At 37.0% G+C, this 25,111-nt stretch overlaps 1 protein-coding gene across 1 annotated transcript in view; it reads right to left on the bottom strand.

The window, feature by feature from the left end:
- Positions 1 to 2,388: 2,388 nt before the first annotated feature.
- Positions 2,389 to 25,111, bottom strand: part of LOC136864323 (serine-rich adhesin for platelets) — a 600,697-nt gene continuing 577,974 nt past the window's right edge. Inside the window, exon 8 of the mRNA XM_067141153.2 lies at positions 2,389 to 10,984. Coding sequence (XP_066997254.2) covers positions 7,517 to 10,984 — 3,468 coding nt within the window. The 3' untranslated portion in view covers positions 2,389 to 7,516. The remainder of the gene's footprint in view (positions 10,985 to 25,111) is intronic.

Raw genomic sequence — 25,111 nt, 5'->3', positions numbered from 1 at the left:
GCGTTACAAAAATGTTGCATAGTTTGGGCTAGGAAGACTTGGGAGAAAGGAGACGAGCTGCTCGACTAAGTGATATGTTCCGAGCTGTCAGTGGAGAGATCGCGTGGAATGACATTAGTAGACGAATAAGTTTTAGTGGCGTTTATAAAAGTAGGAAAGATCACAATATGAAGATAAAGTTGGAATTCAAGGGGACAAACTGGGGCAAATATTAATTTATAGGAAGGAGAGTTAGGGATTGGAATAACTTACCAAGGGAGATGTTCAATAAATTTCCAATTTCTTTCAAATCATTTAAGAAAAGGCTAGGAAAACAACGTATCGTCGCTGCCGGGACAAAACCTCCTATGTGAAATATTTTAGCTTCGAACTTTGGCCGGTATGGTTCTGTCGTCTAAGGTGCAATACTGTGTGAATATGGTCAAGGCATTCTCGCTCTTCATAATGCATGTGCTGCGGGTCAGTATATCTCCAAAAATACTATCACATAGGAGGTTTTGTCCCGGCAACGATGATATATTTCGGGCTGAGTGGCTCAGACGGTTAAGGCGCTGGCCTTCTAACCCCAACTTGGCAGGTTCGATCCTGGCTCAGTCCGGTGGTATTTGAAGGTGCTCAAATACGACAGCCCCGTGTCGGTAGATTTACAGGCACGTAAAAGAACTCCTGCGGGACTAACTTCCGGCACCTCAGCGTCTCCGAAGACCTTAAAAAGTAGTTAGTGGGACGTAAAGCAAGTAACATTATTATTATTATTATTACGATGATATATTGAATCTGCCACCTGGGCGACTGCCCTAAATGCAGATCAGTATTGATTGATCTTAGTTATATGATGAAGCTTTATCATTTCCACAGTTTTTGAACTAAATGAATTATTTCTTAGCTGAATGTTCAATTGTCTCTTTGTACAGAGGACCGATGTGTTTTTTTATTCACAACATAAAACTGTGGAAATGGGCCAATGTATTTATCACATCTTTCTGTTTTTTATTTTTTCATTAATTTCAAATCATGAATGTAATTCAAATTAACATCTAACATTGTTACATCAGTATATACAGGCCATCTAAAATGATATAATTTTTTTGATTGGTAAAGTAATCCATCTTCTAAAACCCTAAGAAGGGAGATAGTAGGTTCGAATCCCACTATCGGCAGCCCTGAAAATGGTTTTCCGTGGTTTCCCATTTTCACACCAGGCAAATGCTGGGGCTGTACCTTACTTAAGGCCACGACCGCTTCCTTCCAACTCCTAGGCCTTTCCTATCCCATCGTCGCCATAAGACCTATCTGTGTCTGTGCGACGTAAAGCCCCTAGCAAAAAATCCCTAAGAAGAAAATTTTGTCTTTATGCGATGAAGTTCGAAACATTTAAGTAACCAGAAAGTAGTATTACTGCTTAGATAGTACGATCGGAGCTATTTCCTCTATCGCTTTCCAGTGTCCTTCAAATCTGACTTAGGATTCATCAGGGTACCTAGCATGCTATTACGCAAAGAATCAAGACATCGTGACGTCATTGTAGGAACAGGCGGGAAAACAAGGAGTGCTGAGCAAGTGCTTGCTACTCTTTAAAACAAACGTTCATATTTTATCCCACCATGGCCATTGGTCCCATCTAGAAGCAGTCTTAAGGACCATAATGCTAGCATTTATGTTTACCAGAAGAGGTACTATTTCTAGCGTATGACAATTTATTCTTTAAGAAATCCAAGCCGTTGCTTGGACTCCATATATGGCAGTAAATAAGGGAGCCCAAGCAATGCTCGAGCACCGTGTACAATGTGCTAAAAGATACACACAAGTTATAAAATTTTGTTCCAGATGTGTTTCACCTAATCTATGACTCCCTGTTCAGTACGACACCTGGGAACGACGAGTTTGCATCTTAAGAATCCAAACGTACGGTATAAGGCAGATATTGACTGTTTGAAAAATGTGCAACATCCTGAATGTCTAAAGTAAATTGTCCGTCAAATTTAGGCAGCATTTGGGTAGCAGCCAGAATATAGATTAAGAACAATAAATTGTGACATAGATATAGAGAGATTTCCTTGCTATTAGACTCGAGATGGATTTAAAAAGGGCACGAGTCAAGCCACATATGGTGCAATTATTTCCCAGGAACATTTTTTTTGCAATACCGACATGCATTCATGCATGTTACACCACGGACTGTATCCAATGATCATGGCGTCATCATGGCCACCAAGCGTTTGAATATATTAAGTTCTTCTCGTTTCCTGTATAATTTTGTTCTTTTAACTGATGCCGTCTTTTCCTCATACCCTTGAATTTTCTGTGGCATTCCTTAACCGGTCCAGTCTTCTGAAGTTAGTGTGGGATGTTTTCAGGTTTGGGAAATAATAAATACAAATAACAAAATTACGAAGTTATTAACAATTATCTTTATACTTTTCTTCAGTCATATGTCCATTTAGAATACACAGCACGTACACAATAAAGTGAAATACACTAGTCTTGCTTATTATCTAATGCTTATATGACATATGAATTAAACTTAGGTCATAAATTAAAATAACATGTGTCATACAAGAATACAAAATAAACGTACAATTTATTTATATTTTTTCAATGAAACATATTTCAATATTTTTGTCAATTCTCACTGAATAACCTAATTCAATATTAAAACATTCCCAATTTTTTATTCTTTTCATGTGCATTTATTTCATGACTTGCAGTAAAATGATAGAGGTAATAACAAAATTTAAATGAAACACTCACACTAAACCTACTACTTATATATTACAAAAATCTTAGTGTAAAACAATGACAATAACAGTAACAAAAACGAAAACACATACCTTTCGGAGCAATGGAAAGTGGAAGAACTGTTCCATTCGCTAAATTATAGACAATATTTATACCATGTAACAAAGAGTTACATTTTGAAATGTGGCAAAATAGAAAAATTACAAACAAGAATAAGGTCTGGACAATATATCAATCAAATTGTTAACAACATCATCCTCAAACAAATGTTTGAAAATGTAATGTAAAAATCATGTTCACCTTTCAACTGTAAATTTCCAAAAGGTTACTTCAGTTAGTGACCAATAAAGTCTTTTTTTAACACTCTGAATGAAGTATCTAAAACAAATTGTCTAAATTTCTTACCAGTCTTTACAGTTATAAATATTTTGTGGAATATATAGGGACTATATTATACCTTCCATTTTATGTGAGCACTGTATAGTCAGCAGTAGCATAGATGATTAACAAGTGGATGGACTACAAACATTGAAATTTGATAGTGGTTAGAGGTATGATGATGTCTGACATGGAAAGTAAACAGTTTTGGAACGTGTTTCTTCTACAAAGTTTATGATCAAAGAGTGGATGATAAATAATTATGTACGTGATAAAATAATGGTTTTATTGATGTAGGCCTCAAAATATGCAATATTCAGGACAGTTATATAAAAAATAATTGATCTGTTATTTCCATTTGTTCGATTAACTGAAGGACTCATTATAATTTCATCACTGTACAATAACTGTAGTAGTTTAGATGAATACACCAACGAAAAGTTTGGCAAATTTTATAAATCATCTTCCTTGCAATCAATTTTTTATGTATAACAGAGCAGTTAAATTAAATTCTTTTTTAGAGTTATTCATTTTACATCTATCAATAAATTCACGTAGTTTATATGTTTGGTGCATTTTCGAAATAGACACATAGCATATTATCTAACAATTACCGTTCTTGTTGCTGTTGTCCATTGCATGAAACAATTATATGCTCAGTAGAGTACACAGACACCATTATGTTGTCTACAATGAGATTATTTAAGGCGCCTTCAACAAATAAATTGCCCAACATTTACATAACCGAGTGTAACATTCAAACTAGAGTTGCAGTTACTAAGGCACAGATAGTTTGGAAATGCACAAATGGACTCTAAAGAACAGAGTGCGTACTTATAAATTCTTGAAGGGGTAATTTTCTCTAATTTCTCAATTTTATATGCATTATATTATTTGGCAAGCAGAAGTCAATACAGCATTATCAATGCTGCGATTTGTATTGAAATGAAATTATTAATTGCTATCCTGGAACATATCAATAATATTAAATATACCGTGAAATGAGAAATTAAATGAGAAAAATATCTAAGCTTAAGCGAACATCTCTTAGAATTATACTGACGTATAAACACTAAAAAATACATCGGAGCCTGGATTTACATAAATTTCTGCATTAATAATGATTTATTGAACCTACTCTAGCAATGAACAGTAATTGTTAATTTTAAATGTTTTTCTAGCTTCTGTAAATAACTACATTGGAGCCTTTCAATTAAATGTTAAGAACTTTCATGGTAACAGATGCACAAAATTTAATTGATATTTTCTCGAGAATAAACGTATCTAAACACATTATTATTTGATATATTGCCACATCCCTAGTGAGACTATGGGGAAGATAACTTTCATATTTGTTATTGTGATGAAAAAGTTGTCGAAAATTATCATGATGAATGGTTTTTAAATTCAAAGTTGGCATAAAACTGTAATTGTTGATGTTTTCTTTAGTGTAATAAGGCATCCTGATCCGGTGGAATAAGGTGTTGTTTAAAATGCTGTAAAAATCCACCCTAATCAGGACAGTATCAATATTAATTTAAGACCAGAAGTTGTAAAAAAACTTTATAATTTCCACTCTCCCCTTTCATACATAAATATCATTTGTAAATTACCAGAAACTTAATAAAATTTATTTTAAAATGTCATTGGAAGCTGTTACAACACTGCTATAGTGTGATTAGCGGACCCTTGAATGATTTCTTACGTAACACTTATTCAAGAAATATCTGGTTATCTCTAGGAATTAACTGAATATTTGCCAATGTAGTCTACTGATATCAAAAAGAGAAGACAATACCAAATTTCAATCAAGACACTTAAGTACTCGGTAATAAGTGATAATTCATGTCAAGTAAATTGTATGCTGACACTTACTCATACTGATCATACATTGGTTTGTTATTTGCTATTTCAGTACACCTATTGTGGGGACTAATATGCTCTAATGCAGTGGATCCTTGGAACATTTCTAGATGTTTATCGTCTTCATTCCTTGGACATTTTAAATACTTTAATGAGTAACTCTTTGTGTTTTTCAAATTGAAATACATTTCTATGCTTTTAGAAACATTTTTGTATACAATTGAACACGTCATACATATTCTCTACATAAAGCAACTATTTTGGACTGACAATATTTTTCAAAATGTACTGTACTCTTAACCACTTCAATGAAACTTTACCTCTGTCAAGGGATACTCAATAAAGCTTGCAGTCACGAGCGTGTAAGAAATATTTTATTGGCCATATAAAATCTATTTTTTAAATTTTAGTGCACACACAAAATCATTTTCAATTTTCTTGTAACAACAGAGGATCCTAAAATGAGCAGAAGCTATCCGAGTGCCTATATAGTGGCAAATTGTAGTCCTACGTACTTTGAGACACAATTTCCTTTGTTGTCTTCCTATGTTGTAAGTAACAAAATCAATTGCATTTAGCTGATGTCATGTCTCATATTTAACTAAAGAAAGATTTATTTTTCAAGTCCATTTTCTGTCCACTAGATGTACTGAAAAATAACCATACAACAAGGATCCACTACACGCTCATCCCAGTTATAAGGCTATTACATAAATTTAGGCCTAAATTCGCATATGTGAGCAGGATATTGAACAGCACCACATTTAAAACATATAACTGGGACTATAAATTTTCTATTCCCAATTCTACAATATTTCTAAAATATTAAAATTTCTTCTACTCCTCAAAACTCATAAACTTATGAAATATATGTCCTTAATTAGCATTTGTAGAGAATTTTATGTTGCTAATTATTACAATAAAATTATTTGAGATAGCAGCTACCGTGGCCACCTGTAAATGATTAGCTAATAATCCCCGAGTGAATATACAGTCTCAGCCTTTCCCCAAAAACAATTGCTTGATATTACACTAAGGCTACTCTGCTCAACATTTGAATATAAAAGAGTGTAGATTCACAATGACGTTGAGAATATTAGAAGCCATGGACACTATTAGACTGAGCAATGCACTAACTTAAGAAAAGGAATTATAAAATGTCTTTTTCAACTGTGTGGACGAAGAGAGAAATGAAGATTAATTAACATATCTAACTACTGCAGAACCTACTGATAAAAGAAGACTGTAATTACATAACTCTTTAATTGGTTATATCTGTCATTCGATCCTGCCTCAGCTTTGTTTTCTGAATTCGGATTTAAAATAATTATTTACAGCTAAATACTACATAACTGTCGTCCTTTCTTACACCTGTTTCCACCGTAGTCACATTCTACTTCACAATGAAAGCATGGGATAACTGTGGCGATGTTATCGTGTGCAATCCACTAGTATTCATGGTCCTAAATACCTACAAAGAATTTTGTTCTAAGATAGCTACATGCAATAGAAATCAGAGGTTTTCATTATGTACCTTTTTATCCACTATTGTAGTTAACTGTGCCCGTAGGTGCAATTTACTACAATGAACACATTCAGAGTAAATAAAAAACATAGGCGTTCAGTCATAGCATTAAACAACTGTAATGAAAAATCTTAGAAGTTTCATTTCGACCACTAATTTACTTTCATATTGAATAACATTCGAAACAAGATAAATAACATTTTCATAACATCATTTTTATAATGAGCAACTTACAATATTTTCTAACAACTGTCTTAAGAAAATCTATTAAAATTACAGCCCTATACCTAGCAAACATAACAAAAGACAACTCATGAAAATTGTTTCAACACATTTATACTATCGCAATGACACACATTTAATCTGTTCCATATGTATTCTCTTGTTTACATAAATTATTGTATGTTGTATGAGAATAGAAGGTCACTGTAAAAATCATGAGAAACGCGATTCTTTAAAAAACGTTGATGACATATGTTCGCATTTACAGCAACATTATTAAATGCAAGGAACAATATTTTGAAAATAGTTTATTTCTCATTTAAGAAAAGCAGTTTCAACAACTTGATGATAAAATTAAATTGAAAATAGATTATATCAACATTTTAATGGCTACAGTAAACAACAGCTTTATTGAGACAGCAAAACACTGTCTGCCTCTATTTTTATTTGTCAGTACACACTTGCACCTGCATAGTATTTAAGTGAAATATCAACATATTAATTTTGTGCGCATTCACACATCATGAATGCTCGTATTGCTTAGCAGTCTTTCATGAACTTATTGACAACTTACAGTATATTCAAACTTAACAATGAAAAAGTTATGTGTTCATGGCATATTGAAATACATTTACAATAATCAAGCAATTTCTGCCGACTATTCATTTTTACTGTAATTTTAGCTACAATTCCGTTCATTTAAGTAACATTATATGCATATGAATGATAAATGTCCACATAGGTATTCACTCATTTCTTTTAAAAAGTCAGTCACATATGGAAGTCCTTTTATTGCAATATACAACAAATCCCACCACATGGAAATGGGCCTTCACCGGTTATTCCAGTCATATGGATAGCAGAATTACGATTGAACAATTTAGCTGAGTTTGAGAATATATTTGAAGAGTTGGTGCTTGGTTTCCTGCTGTCTTCATTTCCGGACTCCTCAGACTGAATCCCACTATCAGATGTAGTGCAGTCAACATACTTCATTTTTAATATATCATGAGTAGAACCATTATTTTCTGATGTTAGTTTTATTCTGTCTATCGACCAGCTTTCTGGGAGTGGTTTCTCACAGAACTCGAGTTCGTTAGCTAGTGAACAATGGCTACAGTCATAAGTGGAGTCATATAATTCACATCGGAATTGATCAATTTTATCGATTTCTTCTTCTGATTCTATACAGTGATCTTGACTGACAACATCAGTCTTGTCTGTTTGAGGCCCAAGCCTATAATACTTAGCCACAGAAAGAGCAGGATCACACATATGCAGACATCGGCAATCAGGAGATTCAGAACAAGGATTCGTGTCATTGTTATCAATGACGTGTAATGATGGTTTTAGTGTTACTGTATCACATTCCCAATCTGCATCATATTCTACCGACTCACCTGTGATGATACTGTCTCCATCATCTTGTAAGGAATTGAAAGCTATTTCAGCATCTCGGCGGGAACTATGGTAATTGAACTCTTGCCAAGAATTTTTCTTAGTATCAATGGTATTCAACAAGTCATCTTCGTACAACTTAGTGTCCATGTCCTCATCATTTCTGTACATTTCTTTAAGCACGTTATTGGCACGTTCGTTATTGTTGTTTATGGTGTGTGTTTTATCATCATTGTTTAAGGTATCCCTCAAGTCTGAAGAATCTTTACTTTTTAAATGCTTTAACTCAAAATTATTAGTCGCAACCCTTATACCTACGCCATTATCTGTGCAATTGCATTCATGCAATAACGCAGGTAAAGGGTTGCGAAGCACGTTTTTTGGACCGGCTATATTTTCTTGTATAACATCTGCACATTTTGTACTTTCCTCTTCAACCTCTTCAGTGAAATCACTTTCTGAATCTCGTAATTCAGGAACAGGTAGCACTTCCTCTGTTGACTGACTACGAAGCCATCTAGTGACAGCTTCTGTAATAGGCCAAGAGAATGCTTGATCAGATTTACTGTTCTTTATGCCAAATAGAGCTTCTTCCATAACTCTGCTTGCCATATTTTCACTAAATTTTTCAACTGATGACATACAAATTACGTAGTTTTTCTTTCCTAATGACAAATTACCCAAGGTATTCCAGTTAAATTCGTGATGGGTCTGCTCCTGAGTTGAGCCATCCAGTGGTTGCCTAAAAGTTATCTGTTGCTGAACACTGTCATTCAACTGGAAATTAGGAGTAGGAGTGTGCGTATTCTGACCCATATTAGGCAACTTTTGAGCAATTCCATATGAGTTACTCTTTTCCTTGACAGGTACATTTTTCACTGGACTTTTCGTATGATTGGGAAAGGTATTAACTTCATATGTTGAATCATATTTTTCTGGTGTAACTCGAGTTTCTGAAAGAGGATTTTGAAGATGAGTTTCAGATGCAGTATTGCAGAAGTGTTGAATATCACAGATAACACCTTCGTCACCTTCTGATGAATGCTGAGTCTCTAAACTCACACTCTTACACTTGGCACTTCGTGTAGATGATACTATTTCTATGACAGATTCCTCACTTTCCCGGCTTGTACTGGTACTGGAGCTATCATCTGTAAGCACTTCACTGGATCTTCTGTCTTCCAAATCTCTCCCAGGAGTTGGAGGACGTTCCGTAGAAGGACGCTTGTTGCAAGGATGCCATTTCTTTCGCCTAGGAGGAGGAATGGGTGGTGGCGATAGACTTTCTTCGATATGCATAGCATATTCCTTAATATTATCCTTCCCTTTCTCTGGTGTTTTAGAATATGAGCCAGTAGTTACACAAGTGAAAACCTCTTCATTCGAAAGTGTTACATTCACAGAACTGGCAGAGTCTTCATTTCCTCTCACCGTCTCACTGATACTCCTCTCAACTTTACGAGGATGTCTTGAAATGTTTTTAGACACTATAGGGGTTCCTTCTACTACGGCTGACTCATCAGATCCATACTTGAATTCTTCATCTTCAATAGAACCTTCTTTTGCTTCTTCAAGATTACAAAGGGGGGAGATTAGCTTTAACTGGTCAGAATCTGACTTTACTGCTTGTGATGATGTAAAGCATTCAGAAGTTGCAGGCACTTTAGTGCAAATATTGGTTTCAACGGATAATTGAATTTCGTATTCATCAGAATGCTGTGATGGTTTTATAAAGTGAACTTCTGATGATGTGACTTGGTTCTCAGAAGATTCTTTAGAACAGCTTTGAGGTTGGTTTTTGGAAGTTTTCGTGGCTCCAACACGATCTTTTCGCTCTTTGTGGACAGATGATGATAGTTTCTTCTGTGCTTGCTTTTGCTGTTGGGAGCAGTCTTTCCTTAAAGGCTTTTTTGGGGGATCATTAGGTGATGTATCTCCACTGCCTGGTGCACGAGTAGCACCTGAAGTCTTTGCTTGGTCTGGACGATTAGGTACGGGCTTCGTTTTAAACTGTGGTTCGTTAGATGTTTCTGAGCAGTCTGTCCCGTCATTTGACCCCCGAAGTTTTGAATATTCATTACCATCCATTTTATGTTGAACCGTTTGTAACTGAACATGAGTCAACTGTACTTCAGCACCGTCAGTGTGATTATGTTGTTGTTGTTGTTGCTGCTGTTTTTGTTTACTACTTTTTGATGTTCTCTTTCCCTTACTCCTCTCCTTTGTGGTCACTGTATTATTTATACCTACCTGTTCTGTACTATTGTATACGGAATTTTGAATGACGTTAGTCGTGGCTGTTAAACAATTAATGCGGTTTGCTGTATTATTACACTCTAAGGAGCACTTTTCTGCCTTTGTTGGACCATTAAATATATTATCGTCACAGGAGTTTTGCACTGAAATAGTTTCACTAAGTGATTTTGGTAATGGTACCTCATTTATTTCATGGCAGTTTCTAGGTTTGCTCACAGAATTTAGAGTTCCAGTAGTGAAATCTGAAACACAAGAGTTTGTTATTGATGTATCTTTGTTGCCTTCACTTCGTTCAGATTCTGAAGATCTAGAATACTCATCGACTACAAGCTGTGGTTTGATATTAGGAGAATTTGTCTCAGCAGGTTGAACATATGGACCATTCTCCAATACATTAACAGAAGTTGTGTCTGTTAAATTTGAGGATGGTTCCAATATTTTCTCCGATGAATTCGTTTCCCCACTGCCTACTTTGCAACCAGTGCTTTCAGCACTGTTTTTGGAATCAGATTCAACTTCCTGCGATGACTCTTGGCTAGTCAGACTTACAGGCTCTTCCAAGTCGTTCTCATCAGAAGTGGATTCTTCAGACCCATCGTCAACCTGGAAAGTAGAAAAAGGAAATTGCTCACTTACTGTACTTAATTTGTTAAGGAAACCATTCTTTTTAATGTGGATTCAGTTAATATAATCTTTAAATTTTTAAAGCCTTTCGAAACAAGAAATACAACATTTATTATAACACGATAACATACGTGTAAAAGAACACATTAGTAACAGAATGACATGTCTCGTTCTACAAGAACATCTCAGATTCCAAAATCACTTTTAAAACATGCGTATACTGCATATGTGCAATATTGCTGACGTTGATTATGATGGATGATATTCCGAACAAGTGTGAAAAACTGCATGGATGCTAAACGTGTACCTAAATACTAAAAGCCCACTAAAAGTTCTATCATTGTACTTAATCATTCCTTTGTTATATTGAGTGTAAAGTTTATCGAAAATCATAAAACCTCTTCACAAAATTATAGGAATATTAAAATACTTGCAAAGAAATATCAAGTTGGGGAGAATATTTTAATTGAAAGATAACTGTTCGTAAACTATATTGAAGAGTACAAAAATGAAAATTTTTATTCATGCCATGTCATGGATTCACTTTGCATTTCCGATTCGTTAAATGTTAGGAAGACAAACTAGACGCTTTCACTTTTAATGTAATACGAGAGTCATGTACAGTAAGAATCACGGAAAAATGCGTACCATGCGTACCATACTGGAAAACGGTAATCCGGAAACGAATTCAAACCATCAAAAATATATTATTATTATTATTATTATTATTATTATTATTATTATTATTATTATTATTATTATTATTATTATTATTATTATTATTATTATTATTATTATACAAAAACTTGAGTTGATAATCTAGATAACTTCAGTTCAATTTTACCGGGGAAGGTTCATCACTTTACTGTGAAAATTTTGTTTCAGATCAGCAGATTTGATCAGCCAAGCCTACTGAAAAATGTGCGACTAAAATAATTTCAAGCCAAGGAACAATCAATCAAAAGTAGTTTTTCGTTCTCTGATCTAATGAAATCCAATAAAATACAAAAGCAACCATCATGGAGGCAAGGGAATATGGTTTCGAATGCAAGTATCGATTCTCAAAATTTCTCGAATGCATTATATCAGATTCCACTCATCACTACACACAAGCCTTAAATTGGAAAACGAATAATAATTAAAAAATCGGTTTATTTATGACCTTGAGGTCAGCTGCGAAGTGCGTTGAGGCACTCACTGCACAAGCCAGTACAGGCGGGAAATGTTACAATCTCTTTAAATATTAGGATGTGCATATAAAACGACTCCGGCCTTCGTAAGTACATTTTAACGTAGAAATGAAAACGTAAAGATCCCCGTCCAGGGGCGTATTTTCCTTGGATGCAAGGCATTCATTGCATGCGTTATGATAACGCATAGAACTGTCTTAAGTACGATTTTAGGTTGTTTAAAGTCAAGTATTAACGATTTCATCTCTCACAAGTTCAAAAGTTTCGCGCAACTGTACTAGTTCCGTTGCTTGACTACGTGTGGTGCTGGTGTAGTCTCGCGATCTATTCCACTCTAGAAAGAAAAAGGCAGCAAATGGAGAAGTTAGGGTGGAAGGCATTCAATCTTAAAATTGGATTCGGTGGCAGACATTGTTCTGAAACCCTCCGAATGATGTCGTTGCAACTGAAACTTAGTCAGATTTTGTCACCCCATACACGTGCTACCCTCTGCCATATGTTAGCAACTTGTAGAAAGTCGGCATGTCCAAGTTTACAACGAACTGGACCCACGGATTACTCCCTAGCGAGAACCCAACGTGACGAAAGTGACGAATGCCCCTGCGGTGACTTACCTCCAGTGCTTGAATTGTGGCGGACTAGTGAGTTCCTTCATTGTGTGTTTTGCTAATTAGTGAGTTCATTCTTTGTGTGCTGTTCCTGTGCTATTCGTCATTTTCTGTGTGTTATTATATTTTGTGCATATTGACGATGGATGAGTCTAAAACGGATAGAATTGTAAAACTGTTTGAAAAGCCATTTACTGGACGTTCGTTTGATGAAAGGATTCAAATAGTTAAAGCCGGGAGACCTCTCCCTTCCCTCGCAAATTTAAAAACAGAAAACAAGTATTGTTTTCGCGCATTCAATCCAGAAAGTTACAGAACCACTGTTTGACTCTGCGGCTCTGAGTCACTAAACAAATTATTCTGTTGGCCTTGCTTATTGTTTGTTGATGAACATTTCCCTTGGAACAGCAAGAAACGTGGATATGCAGATCTATACAATCTGCACACTGCTATTTCGAGGCACGAGAAATCAAATCGTCATATCCAGTACCTTTGGTAAAACTAGGATAGATTTCAAAGTTAAAAACTTCATAGTTGTTCCGTATTGAACTGAGAATCACAAAGGTAAATTGAATTGTATCAATGTATGTATATTGTAGTAAATTTTTTTGTCCTCCTGCTCGGTTTATGTGACAGGCTGATGACGACCCTAAAAATGTGTCGAAACTGGTACCACAATAAACGTGTTGTAACATAATCCTGTGCAACAGCATTGCATTGTACTGCAAAGGTGGAACCCTTAAATTCAATTTACCTTACGATAGATTTTCAGTTGGATAAGCAGAAGCAGGAAAATGTTCTAAGGCACAACCAAGCCGTTAAGAAAAATAGGGAAATTCTGGAACGGCTGACTGCGGTGACATGCTTTTTGGGAAAGCAGGAGTTACCGTTCCATGGCCACAAAATCCAACAACAGAGGGAATTACATAGAACTAACTAAATTGTTAGCCAAGTTTGATGAAAAATTCGACAGTCACTTCACAACAGCGAGTGTATTTACAGGACTCTCTATACTCATTCCGGGCGATTTAATTATAAACATCTGCACCGTAATGACCTCTGAAATAATGATTCCAGTTGGGGAAGCTAAATTCGTAGGAATTATGATTGATGAGACTTCTGATGTTTCGAACATTTCACAGTCCTCAGATACGTTCATAATGGTGATGTTGTTGAAATATTTGTTGGTTTCCATAATGTGAGTTTCCATAGGACAGCGAATGCACTGATGAGACTTGCGATTGAGTGTCTGGATAACTCTGACTGCCGCGAAAATTTAGTTGCGCAGACTTTCGATGGGGCGGCGGTGCTTGCAGGTCAGCTTAATGGTGTGCAATCTAAATTAAAAGAAGTGGTTCCCAAGGCTGTATTTACCCACTGCTACGCTCACAAGCTTAATTTAGTCATCTCTCAAGCCGTATCATTCACAAAAGGATGTCGTATATTCTTTGCGACATTTTGTAGCAATTCTTCTAAGAGAACTAACCTGCTGGAGTGTATCCTCAAGAAAAGGTTTCCAAAAATATCACCAACAAGGTGGAACTATTCTAGTCGTTTGGTACAGACCATCGAGGAATATCGTGCTCCTCTCCAAGAGGTTTACGACAGTATTTTGGAGGAACCTGGGAACTGGGATAACAGTACAATTAATGAGGCAAGTGGGTTTCTCGCGAAGTTAATGGAATCTCAGTTCAATTTTCTTCTGGAAGGTTTTAATGAAATATGTTCATTGACTGACTTTACATAAAATATCCTGCAATCTAAGACCCTAGACATCGCATATTGCACCAGAGAAGTGAATTTTTTAGAAACTAAAGTATATATAATGCGAAACAGTGGATTTGATAAAATCTGGGACAGAACAGAGGAGAAATTTGATCCACCAACGAAGAGAAGAAAGGAAGAAACTTAATTTTCGGTTAAAGATGGGTATAGGAGGGTTAACCTGGAAATACATGATATTATTCCAGCACAGTTAAAATATTGCTTCTGTTCATTAGGAGATCTGTCCTTCATTCAAATGCTTGATTGTAAGAAATTTTCAGATTTTCCTGGCGATTTTCCTGAAGAGCATTTCAGTATATGGAAAATATTTTGATATAGTACGACTTAAATCCGAATTGAGGTCAATGTTCACTTCTAAACACTTCAAAGATAAGACTGTGGCTCAAATCCAGAAAATCCTATTGACCAGTGGCTTCCACAGCGGTCATCCCGAGCTTTATAAGTCGTGAACATTGATTACAACTATGCCCGCTACATCGTCATCTGTAGAACGCTCTTTCTCAGCCCTAAAGCGAATAAAATCTTTCGTCCTTAATTCTCAAAGTCAAAGTTGTCTCTCTGCATTAGAAATGATGTCCATAGAAAAGGATCTTCTTGTTGAGATGAAAACACGTGAAGACCTCTACAGAGACGACACCAAGGAATTCTGCAAAAAGAATCGCAGGAACGAGTTCACCTAAAAGTAATTGGGGTTAGTAGAATTGAAATTTACTTAATACATTGTGTTATTACATGGTTGCTAGTTGCATGCCTGGGTGAAGATTCCAGGATACGCCACTGTCTCCGTCTCATATTCAGGTCAATACGGTAACATCCGAAGACCTCCCATGACTTTATACATGTAAAGTGCAGCATCTGTTCAAGTTACGAGAACACAATCGTATACAACGCCTGATGGTGTCAGAAGAGCGTGTGCTTCATTGAAAACTGGAGCAAGCGTGAAAGGTTCAGCATAGTTCACAAGTCCAAATGAGTAAGAGTTCGGAGCCAGGACAACCATAGCGGTAAGAATATCTCAAGTCACGAGACATGAGAAAACTTCCATGCATTTTGTAAACTCTCATGATTTGAGTAAGGTATCCGACCATATTAAAATAATGTACTAGACTCGAGTTAGGATGGAGTGAGTTCGATTCCTGTCTGAAAAGTCCAGTGACCAATGTCCTGAGAGAAGTACTGGAAACCTACTTGGCGAATGAATTTAAAAATTTCTGTCAAAAATAAACATCTAACATTGGGTATAATGTAGATGTGTTAACAAGTATGAACATTTGACCAAACTCATTCAGTCTTCAAGTAGAGCTGGTCGAAATGTTCTCTGTTTCCTTCCAACTATTGCGGCCACTCTGCAGTCTGACTTCCGTGGTTTCCCTGAACAATGCCAGGCAAATGCGATGCGAAGATGGTCCCTTAAGCAAGTCCATCGCCGATTGCTTTTTCGGTACTCACTCTAATTAAGGCTAGGGAGGGTAGTTAACGCAAAGATCCATAGGAATGACGTAGCCGTCTTTTCGTGAGATACTGAAAGACGCTTGATCGAGGATTTAGCGTAGATGGGGCTGAACTCTCTGTACAGTTGATGCGTGAAATCGTTTCTTCAAGGAACGGATAATGCAAGACTTTTAAAAATGATTTAATTAAGATCCTCACGGGACCATGTAATTTGAACGATGAATCCGGGAAAATGTTGTTTCCAGGAACGGGTAATCGAGGGACCACTCTATTAAGAGGCCGGTTTGCTTCTTTCAGCTCTCAATTCTCTCTTTAACAAAGTCTGTAGGTCAAGTAGTGACAGATTTTTCTTTTGAAGAATAAAAATCAGTCCACGGACTGCGTACTTGGTTCATGGGTGTAATTTATGTTTGTTTTGTGCAACCTAAAACATAGTATACACTGGGATTTCACTGGCATGCGTAGTATACGCCATCGTTTATCTTCCCCACATTAGTCCCTGCAGTGCCACAGTACAATGCCAGTCACTACTTCATTCTTTACAGGCGAGTGATCATTGAAGACCTGTGATGGACCCATCCACTGAAAATAGTGAAAAATGCTTTCAAATCTAAGAGCCAGGTAATTTTTCTAGTACTCGCATTGTTAACATACTGGCGTCTAGCCTTCTGACAAATAAAACGTGATAGTAATAGCAATAGTTATTGTCATTTTATAGTATTACACACTACAACAATTACCACAAAATATAAAGACAGGAGGACACTGAACTAAATAAGATATGAAACTATGTAAACAAATTAGCGAAACTAGCCAATTGATGCATACTTATATTTGGTACTGTTCATAGAAACTTGTAAATTGTAAAATGAAAATACCAAAGTGAATAATGTCGTCCAAAACGAAATTGTACAATTCTTTTGCGGGTATTAGTCTGATATGTTAACGCATTAACAAATTAAACCTTAAAATTATTTATCTACCTATCTAAAAATATGATACAAGGAACAATCCATATTTTACAAGACACGCTTATTGCACCTTTGTCAGTGGCGGCTGGTGCAGAAAATCAGTTGTGTGCTATAATCCATCCCCCCCTCCAAAAAAAATATTGAGAAACGTACCGGTATGCTTTTTTCAAGGGGCTCTCCGCTGATCTTTCCACACTGAACAAACACGCAAACAACCCCAACACATATACACATTGCTCATAAAGATCTATATATCTATATAATTAAACATACAATAACACCTGCAATAGCAAAATATTCACGAACTCAAACACTTGGTGTGAGCGCGCAAAAACAGGACTTCCCAATGTTACCAAAATCATTGAAATAAAACCAGCAACGTCGCAATGCAAAATTACGTGTTATGTTTTTATAATGACATTTATAAATTAGACATTTTCATTAAAGAAAGTCACAATATAATGTCCTTATTTTGACAACATAAAAAGTACAATTTTTATAGTTCATCGATTTACAAAGGAGGCTATGGAATATGTAAGTTGGGAGTATTCTGTCTTCTTTGGTATTAAAAGACCTGGCGGGAATAGCTCTACAGCATTTTGTTTTCCTGTTCGCTTTGAGCGATCCCCTCTTAAATACTACCGCTGAGTCAGGAGGGTGCCACCTCCCACGTTCTCATTTCGGTCAATGCAAGTGTGGCTAGTGCTGCCTCTCTGTGGTCGAACGAAGAATCGCTGTGAAGTGATGTGATGACGGTCTTGGCTGTTGTTTCCACAGCCTATCGGAAAAGTTTGGCACGCATGCGCAAAAGGCAAAGTTCCTGCTTTCTGGCAAAAAGCTTAGAAATTCTCGCTGAGCTGTGATCTCACAGCCACGTGGCGTGGAGCACACGACTAGTTACCTGGTTGTGAGGGGAGCTGAATAATTTCCTATTCTTTGGCTGACGTCTTTTTGAATGCAATGTATTTGATTGCAGATAATATTTTTAAAGTATTTTATTTTTCAAACAGGCAATGTGCTGCAGCGCTTCAGCACATAAGGTACGGCCGCCCCTGCCTTTTGTGTCCATGCACATGCGTAGAAGCTTCGTATGCTATGAACGTACGGAAATAAATTCCGTGCGAGTACGTTCTATGACGCAACTTCCACCGAAACCACGCGACTCAAAACATTGTTTCAAGCCCAAAATATGAACATCTTGCCTCTCTCTCCGACTCACCACACATCTCATTCGCACACATTATTAGATATTATAGTTGCCAACAACTCAAACAGAGTTCTCAATGTTGTTCAAACATCTGTACGTGGTATCTCTGCACACGACGCAGTATCCATCTCGTAGAACCTCCGGCCACGAAACTCTTCCAGAACTTTATTACCTGTCGACCACTAAAACATATAAAATAAAGATAGACTCATCAGAGACGCGGGAAACTTTCCCTGACATGACATTACGAACTATACCAATCTAAACAACAAAGCCACCTTCTTTAATATCAAAGTAACGGAACTACTTGATAAGCATGCCCCAAAGCGGCGAGCGAGAATATCCAAAGTACCCTCCCAGTGGATAAAGAAAGAAATTATACAACTAATGAAACAATGAGACTGCGCCCACAGCCAACATAAAAATGACCCTACCGTACAAAAGTTTGATGAATAAGTTACGAAGCACGACAACACAACAGGCGACAAGCTTACAGTTTAAATACGCCTCACGGTAGAACAACGACATTGTGGAAATTCATTAATAACCTTGGACTTACTAAAAGCAAGAACAGAGACGAAATTACAGTACCTCTCGAGGCTCTTAACGAGTACTTCACTGCTAATTCCTCCGCAGTACGACCTGCCGACAAACAGAGACTTATGAACCATCACGATGCACACCCTTTCTCCCGACAGAGGGAATTTCTATTTCAGTCACGTGACGCCCCTCCAAGTCAGTAAAGCAGGCCGTAGGATGAGAACTAAAGCGTAAGGAATTGCTGATATTGGGACTGACATGATCAAACTAATTCTTGATTTTATATTACCAACCTTAGCTCATATAATCAACTGGTCTCTTCTACACTCCATATATCCACCTCTCATGAAGGAGGCTATTGTGCTACCTCTTCCGAAAAATCAAACGCCTTCGAACGAGAAAGACTATCATCCAATCTGTATTTTAACAGTTTTATCTAAAATCTTAGAATATATACCTAGTCCATACACAACTGTCTATGTACCTTAAAACGCACAATCTCCTTGATCCTTTCTAATCAGGTTTCCGACAAGGACATAGTACAACTACAGCCTTACCCAAAGTGACTGAGGACGTTCAACGAGCAATAGACAGAAGACGATTCACAGTTCCAGTAACACAGATTACAGTAAAGCTTTCGACAGTGTAGACACTGACGTGTTACTAGTAAAATGGAAGGCTCTACATTTTTCTCGGAATATGATTACTTCGATGCATTCCTGTCTTCGCGGAAGTCAACAATATGTGAAAGGCAATAAAGAAATCGTTTCTTCGTGACGCCGCGTGAACAGAGGATACCATCAAGGCTCTGTATTTGGGCCTCTTCTTTATGCACTCTTTGTGAATGACATATAATCGAATTTATGATATTGCAAATACCATTTGTACGCTGATGACATTCAACTCTACACAGACTCTACGGCACGAGACTTCAGGAAAATATGGACTTACTAAACATTGGCGTACAGGCTTTTAGTGATTTGTCTTATACGCATGGCCTGAAACTGAGCCCTACAAAGTCACAAGGAATCCTTCTTGGCCATCAAAGTCAAATGACAAGTACAAGTAAACGTCCGTTGCCAAGGGTAATCCTTCAGGATGCTCCAATTCCATTTGTATCACAAGTGAAAAACCTCAGCGTTATCATGGACGAACGCATGACTTGGTCTGCACGTCTTACATATCTGCCAAAATATCTTCTCAGCTTTACATTTCTTATATAATAATATATTTCCAATAATACATAAAATAAATTAATCGACGCTCGTGTAATGCCACATTTTTACTATTGTGATGTTGTTTTAAATGATGTAAGGCCACAATTGTCCCTAAGGCTACAGTGCGTTCTAAATGCATGTGTGAGATATATACGCAATTTGAGAAAATACGACCACGTGTCGTCGCAATCATCATATTTTGTCTCTCCTCCACAGAGTTCTTACTACATCTTCCCCATTTTGCCTTTCTTCGCGTTTTCATTGATTCTCAAATGTTCGTAACAGACATAAAAGGACTTAAACATCAAACCTGCTCGACATTCCTCACTATCGAACTGCCGCTTATAACGACTCATTTTCTGTTTGTCGCACGATAATGGAACGGTTTACCGGATAACGTCAGAGGAATACCAACCACAGTGTCAATAAAAATGTGTCATGCGGTACAGCAGAATACGAGTGAACTATGCATTTCTGGTCTTTCATTGATCGTACTATTGCAGTATTATTACTGCCCGTAAATATTATTATTATTATTATTATTATTATTATTATAAAAGCCTCCATGGCGCAGAGAGCAGCGCGTCGGCCTCTCACCGCTGGATACCGTGGTTCAAATCCCGGTTACTCCATGTGAAATTTGTGCTGGACAAAGCGGAGGCGGGACAGAATTTTCTCCGGGTACTCCGGTTTTCCCTGTCATCTTTCATTCCAGCAACACTTTTCGTTCTCATTTCATAGTATCTGTCAGTCATCAATCACTTTGGGAGTGGCGACCCCATCGTACTAATAGCCTATATATGATTCATTCATTACATCCCTGACCCGGTCAATGACTGGAAAACAGGTTCTAGGTTTTCATTTTCGTTATTATAATAAGTACGCATGTCGCACTGGGGTTGAATTTTATTTCAGTTATATTTTGATTGTGTTTAATTGTGCATTGTGCTTTATCTAATATAACTAACTAGATGAAGCATAAGCCTCGGTAGTAGTCTAAGAGGACAAAACCTGCTCTACGTATTATCCGCTTTGCGGTCCGTAATGCGACCACACACTCTTGAATCCTTTCTAGGATGAAGTTCTGTTACACGTCCAAATTGCCAATTCATGAGTGGTAGACTGTCATCCTTGACCACGAACAAGTTACCTTGCTTTATGGCACCTTGGAATGATTTCCACTTTGATGTTCTGAGATATACTCTTTTAACCATTGTGCCCAAAAATATTACAGCATCTGTTGTTGATACGCGGACAGATGTGTGACATCTGGATTAGGAACAGATGTCGACGATCTTCCAGTAAGGAAGTGAGCTGGTGTCAATGGGTGCAGATCAAAAGCGTCAGAGAACGATGGGGTCAATTGTAGGGAATTAAGGATGGCTGATATTTGTGCTAGCAAGGTGTATAATTATTCGAATGTTAATAATGCCTTTCAGATTATGCGGCGCAAGTGAAACTTAGTGGATTTAACCCCTGCTTCCCAAGTGCCAGCAAAATGGAGTGAACAGGATGGAATGAATTTTCCGCTGAAACGTTCTTTCGCAAACCGATCGCTCAAATATGTTTCATTACCCAAAATAATTTACTCAGTTTCTTTAGCTCTGAATTTGCGCCAACGAAGTTGGTTACATTGTTGGAGTATAATGTGGTAGTCATTCCCCAACGAGAAGCAAATCTGCTCAATGCTCAAATAAAACAATCCGGTGTTAAATCTGAGACACGGTCAAGGTGAATGCCGCTTGTCGCAAAACATATGAACATGACATTTTAAAGTTTCTTATTCTTTATGAGGAATGGGCCTGCATATCAAACAGCTGTGATGTAAAACGACAGGTTGTTAGTGAAATGGTCACGAGGCATATTTCCCATTAATGCAATAATGACTTCTGGCTTGACTTTGAAACATGTGATGCACTCATGAACTGCTTTACACGCGTAATCTCATCCAGAGATTCTCCAGCACAATTAATTTTGGCAGATGGTGCTCAGAGGAGAGTATCATTGGATTTTTCTTATCGAAATCATACTCTGAATTTTTCATACGACTTCCAACTCTCAGTGTTCCATTCGTATGAATTAATAGATTTAAGCCCAAAACTTTTATCATCCGACTGATATCAAGTCTCTTTGAAAGACCATTGATTTTTTTCTTGCAACAAGGACTGATGTAGCGAAAATATTGTGAGACAATTCTAGGCATTGCTGGTTCCTTAATCAATAATAGGCTGGAAATTTCGCTTTAATCTCGTTCAGATTGTTGATGAAGAGCAAACAATAAGCGAGGATTGTCTATCCTTGTTAAATCACACAATTACTCAAACTAAATTCATTGCATACGGCTGTGTCAAGTCAGGTTACGTGTGTGTGTGTGTGCGTGTAACTGAACAATTTTTATGTGTTACAGAACAGAATGGAGTACTCCCATCCCCTCGTTCCGTATCGCCTGGAAGTGGACAGAGAGTAATGATTTGTTGTAATTCATATTATTTTGATACATGAATGTTTTTCTTATTACATTTAAATTTATCTACTACTACTTTAAACAATACACTTACATCTAATTACTATTTCCACCTAATCTATTAATTGTAGTTAAAAAAGAAAATGTATTTTTGTCCTACGCATTAACAGTGTCTCATTGTCTAGAACAACATGTACCTTAGCATTAATATTAATTGGCGCGAGTACTTGTTTTTTTGAGTCCGAACATATATCTCCTTAGCTTACAATAGAGACCGTAATTTATCGTCCTACAGTTACGGAATTCCAGCAGCTGAGGGAGACACATTCATCTACTGCAAGCTAAGCAGATTCACATGCAATTTAACACTTTATCAGTGACAACAACAATACAACCATGATTCTAAACGTTCATTTTTTCTAGGTTTCTTTTCATACTTTTAGTTAGTGCTATTTTTTTATTTTCTTTTGGCCACGTACTTCTTAAAATGTAAATAATTTTGTTATTCGTCCTGGTGAGATCCATTCTTTGTTTAACAATTTGGCAATTGTATAGAATTATTTCCCTCTTTCTATTTTCGATTTATATTCACCACCCAAATACTTCATTCTAAGTGCATCAGTTCCCCTACATACTCTCAATAGATGAGCCCCTTTCATAATTTCTCCACAGAGTAAACAATGATTTTAATTATGTTTCTCTTTCGGCCCCTTATTTTTATATTACCCCATTAGCCACCACACCTAAACTGACCAGACGTCCCGGATTCGACAGGACAGTTCCTTTTTTAGGCATTCTGTCCCGCTGTCCCCTCGAAAACTATGGGGACGCTTAAATGTCCCGCTTTGCAGATTGACAATTTTAAACATCGAACTTCAGTGGAAACTGGTAAAAAGTCGTTTATCTATATCGATTCATTATTCACGATATCGATACTCAAAACTTCCGAACTTCCGTTTCTCGTTCAGACTTCAAAATAATTCCTGCTTCCTGGATTGATGTGGTGTGGTTTGGAACGTTTGGTTTCTTTTCTGTGATTGCACATGCCTAAATGCAAATGCATATTTAATACGGATTTGCAAAATAAATTCCCATTTATTAAGAGAACAATACCCGACAGTGATGTTCGATGTCAGTCTTGTGGGGTGACATTTAGCGTTGCACATGGCGGTGGACATGATATAACCAAACATTTGCAATCTACCAAAAATAAATCTGCTGAAATTACTGCAAGTTCAAACAAAGCATTGACGAGTTTTTTCAAGAGTGCAACACCATCGTCCAAGGACTTGGAAATCGCAGCTGCTGAAGGAGCCTGGGCTTCCCATACAGATAAAGAAAATCAAAGCTTTCGCTCATGTGATTGCGCTTCGAAACTTCTCCAAACATGTTTCGAGCCCAAATTCAGATGTGCACGGACAAAATGTGAATGTGCAATTACTTAAGTGTTTGCCCCCTTATCTGAGCAACAGCCAAACAACAACTCGGACAGGCGCATTGCTTTACACTGCTAACGGATGCCTCGAATCACGGGAATGTTAAAGTGTTCCCGGTTGTTGTTCGGCTTTATGACCCCTATGACGGTGTTCAAGTAAAACTGTTGGACCTGCAATCTCAACCCGGTGAAACATCAGACATTGTTGTGAAATACTTGGAAGAAGTGCTAGTAAAAGATGATATTGCAAGTAAAAACATCGGGTTTTGTGCTGAAAATACAAACAGTAATTTTGGAGGGTCAGCAAGGAAAGGACTTAACAATACTTTCAGGAAATTGAACAATTTTTTTGGATAGGGACTTAATTGGTATAGGATGTGGTGCTCATATTATACATAATGCAATGTAGTCTTCTTGTGATTGTTTACCTATTGATGTAGAGAACATAATTGTTAAGGTGTACTCTCACTTTTATATCTACACAGTCAGAGTTGAACAGTTGAAAGAGTTCTGTGATTATGTGGAAACTGAGTATAAACAAGTCCTTGGGTATATCAAGACAAGGTTGTTAGCACTCATGCCGGCAGTGAAGAGAATGCTTGACATGTAACAAGGACTGAAATCATACTTCTTAAGTCAAACAAAATGTCCGGTTTCCTTGAGACGTTTGTTTGAAGATCCTATTTCAGAGGTGTGGTTAAATTTTGTCTTCAGACAAGCCACTTCTTTCCACAAAGTAGTATTGAAAATTGAAGGTGAGCTAATTTCTGCAACAGAGGTTATGGAAGGCATCAGTGAGCTAAAAGACAATTTTTCAGATAAGTTGTCTCATAAGTTTTTACCACATAAGGTAAGAGTTCTTGTTGGTGCGCTTGAAGATGAAGGATTAGCAAATAGGAAGAATGTTGAAGAAGTGGCAGGAACTTTTTATGAGACCTCTATAGAGTATTTAGACCAATGGTCTGGTCATTTTAAAGACATGAACAATTTCCAATGGTCTGATGTGAAAAAATGTTGTGATTTTGTGGCAAGTAAATGATTTTTTGACAGTGGAAATGACTCAGAACTATTTGATAAATTTTCCTGCTTAACCAAATATGCCACTGCAGAGAAAATATCCAATTGGAATGATGCAGAAGTTTCAGTAGACTAAAGGTGGACAGAGGTTTTTCCTCACTTCAAGGAAAACAGTATGACACAGTGTAACCGTCCAGGCTTCTCCAGCCCTACTAATTTA

The sequence above is a fragment of the Anabrus simplex genome, chromosome 2 (assembly GCF_040414725.1).
Source record: "Anabrus simplex isolate iqAnaSimp1 chromosome 2, ASM4041472v1, whole genome shotgun sequence".
Taxonomy (NCBI): domain Eukaryota; kingdom Metazoa; phylum Arthropoda; class Insecta; order Orthoptera; family Tettigoniidae; genus Anabrus; species Anabrus simplex.
Note: the sequence above shows the minus strand (reverse complement) of the source record. Positions and strands in the feature narration are given on the sequence as shown.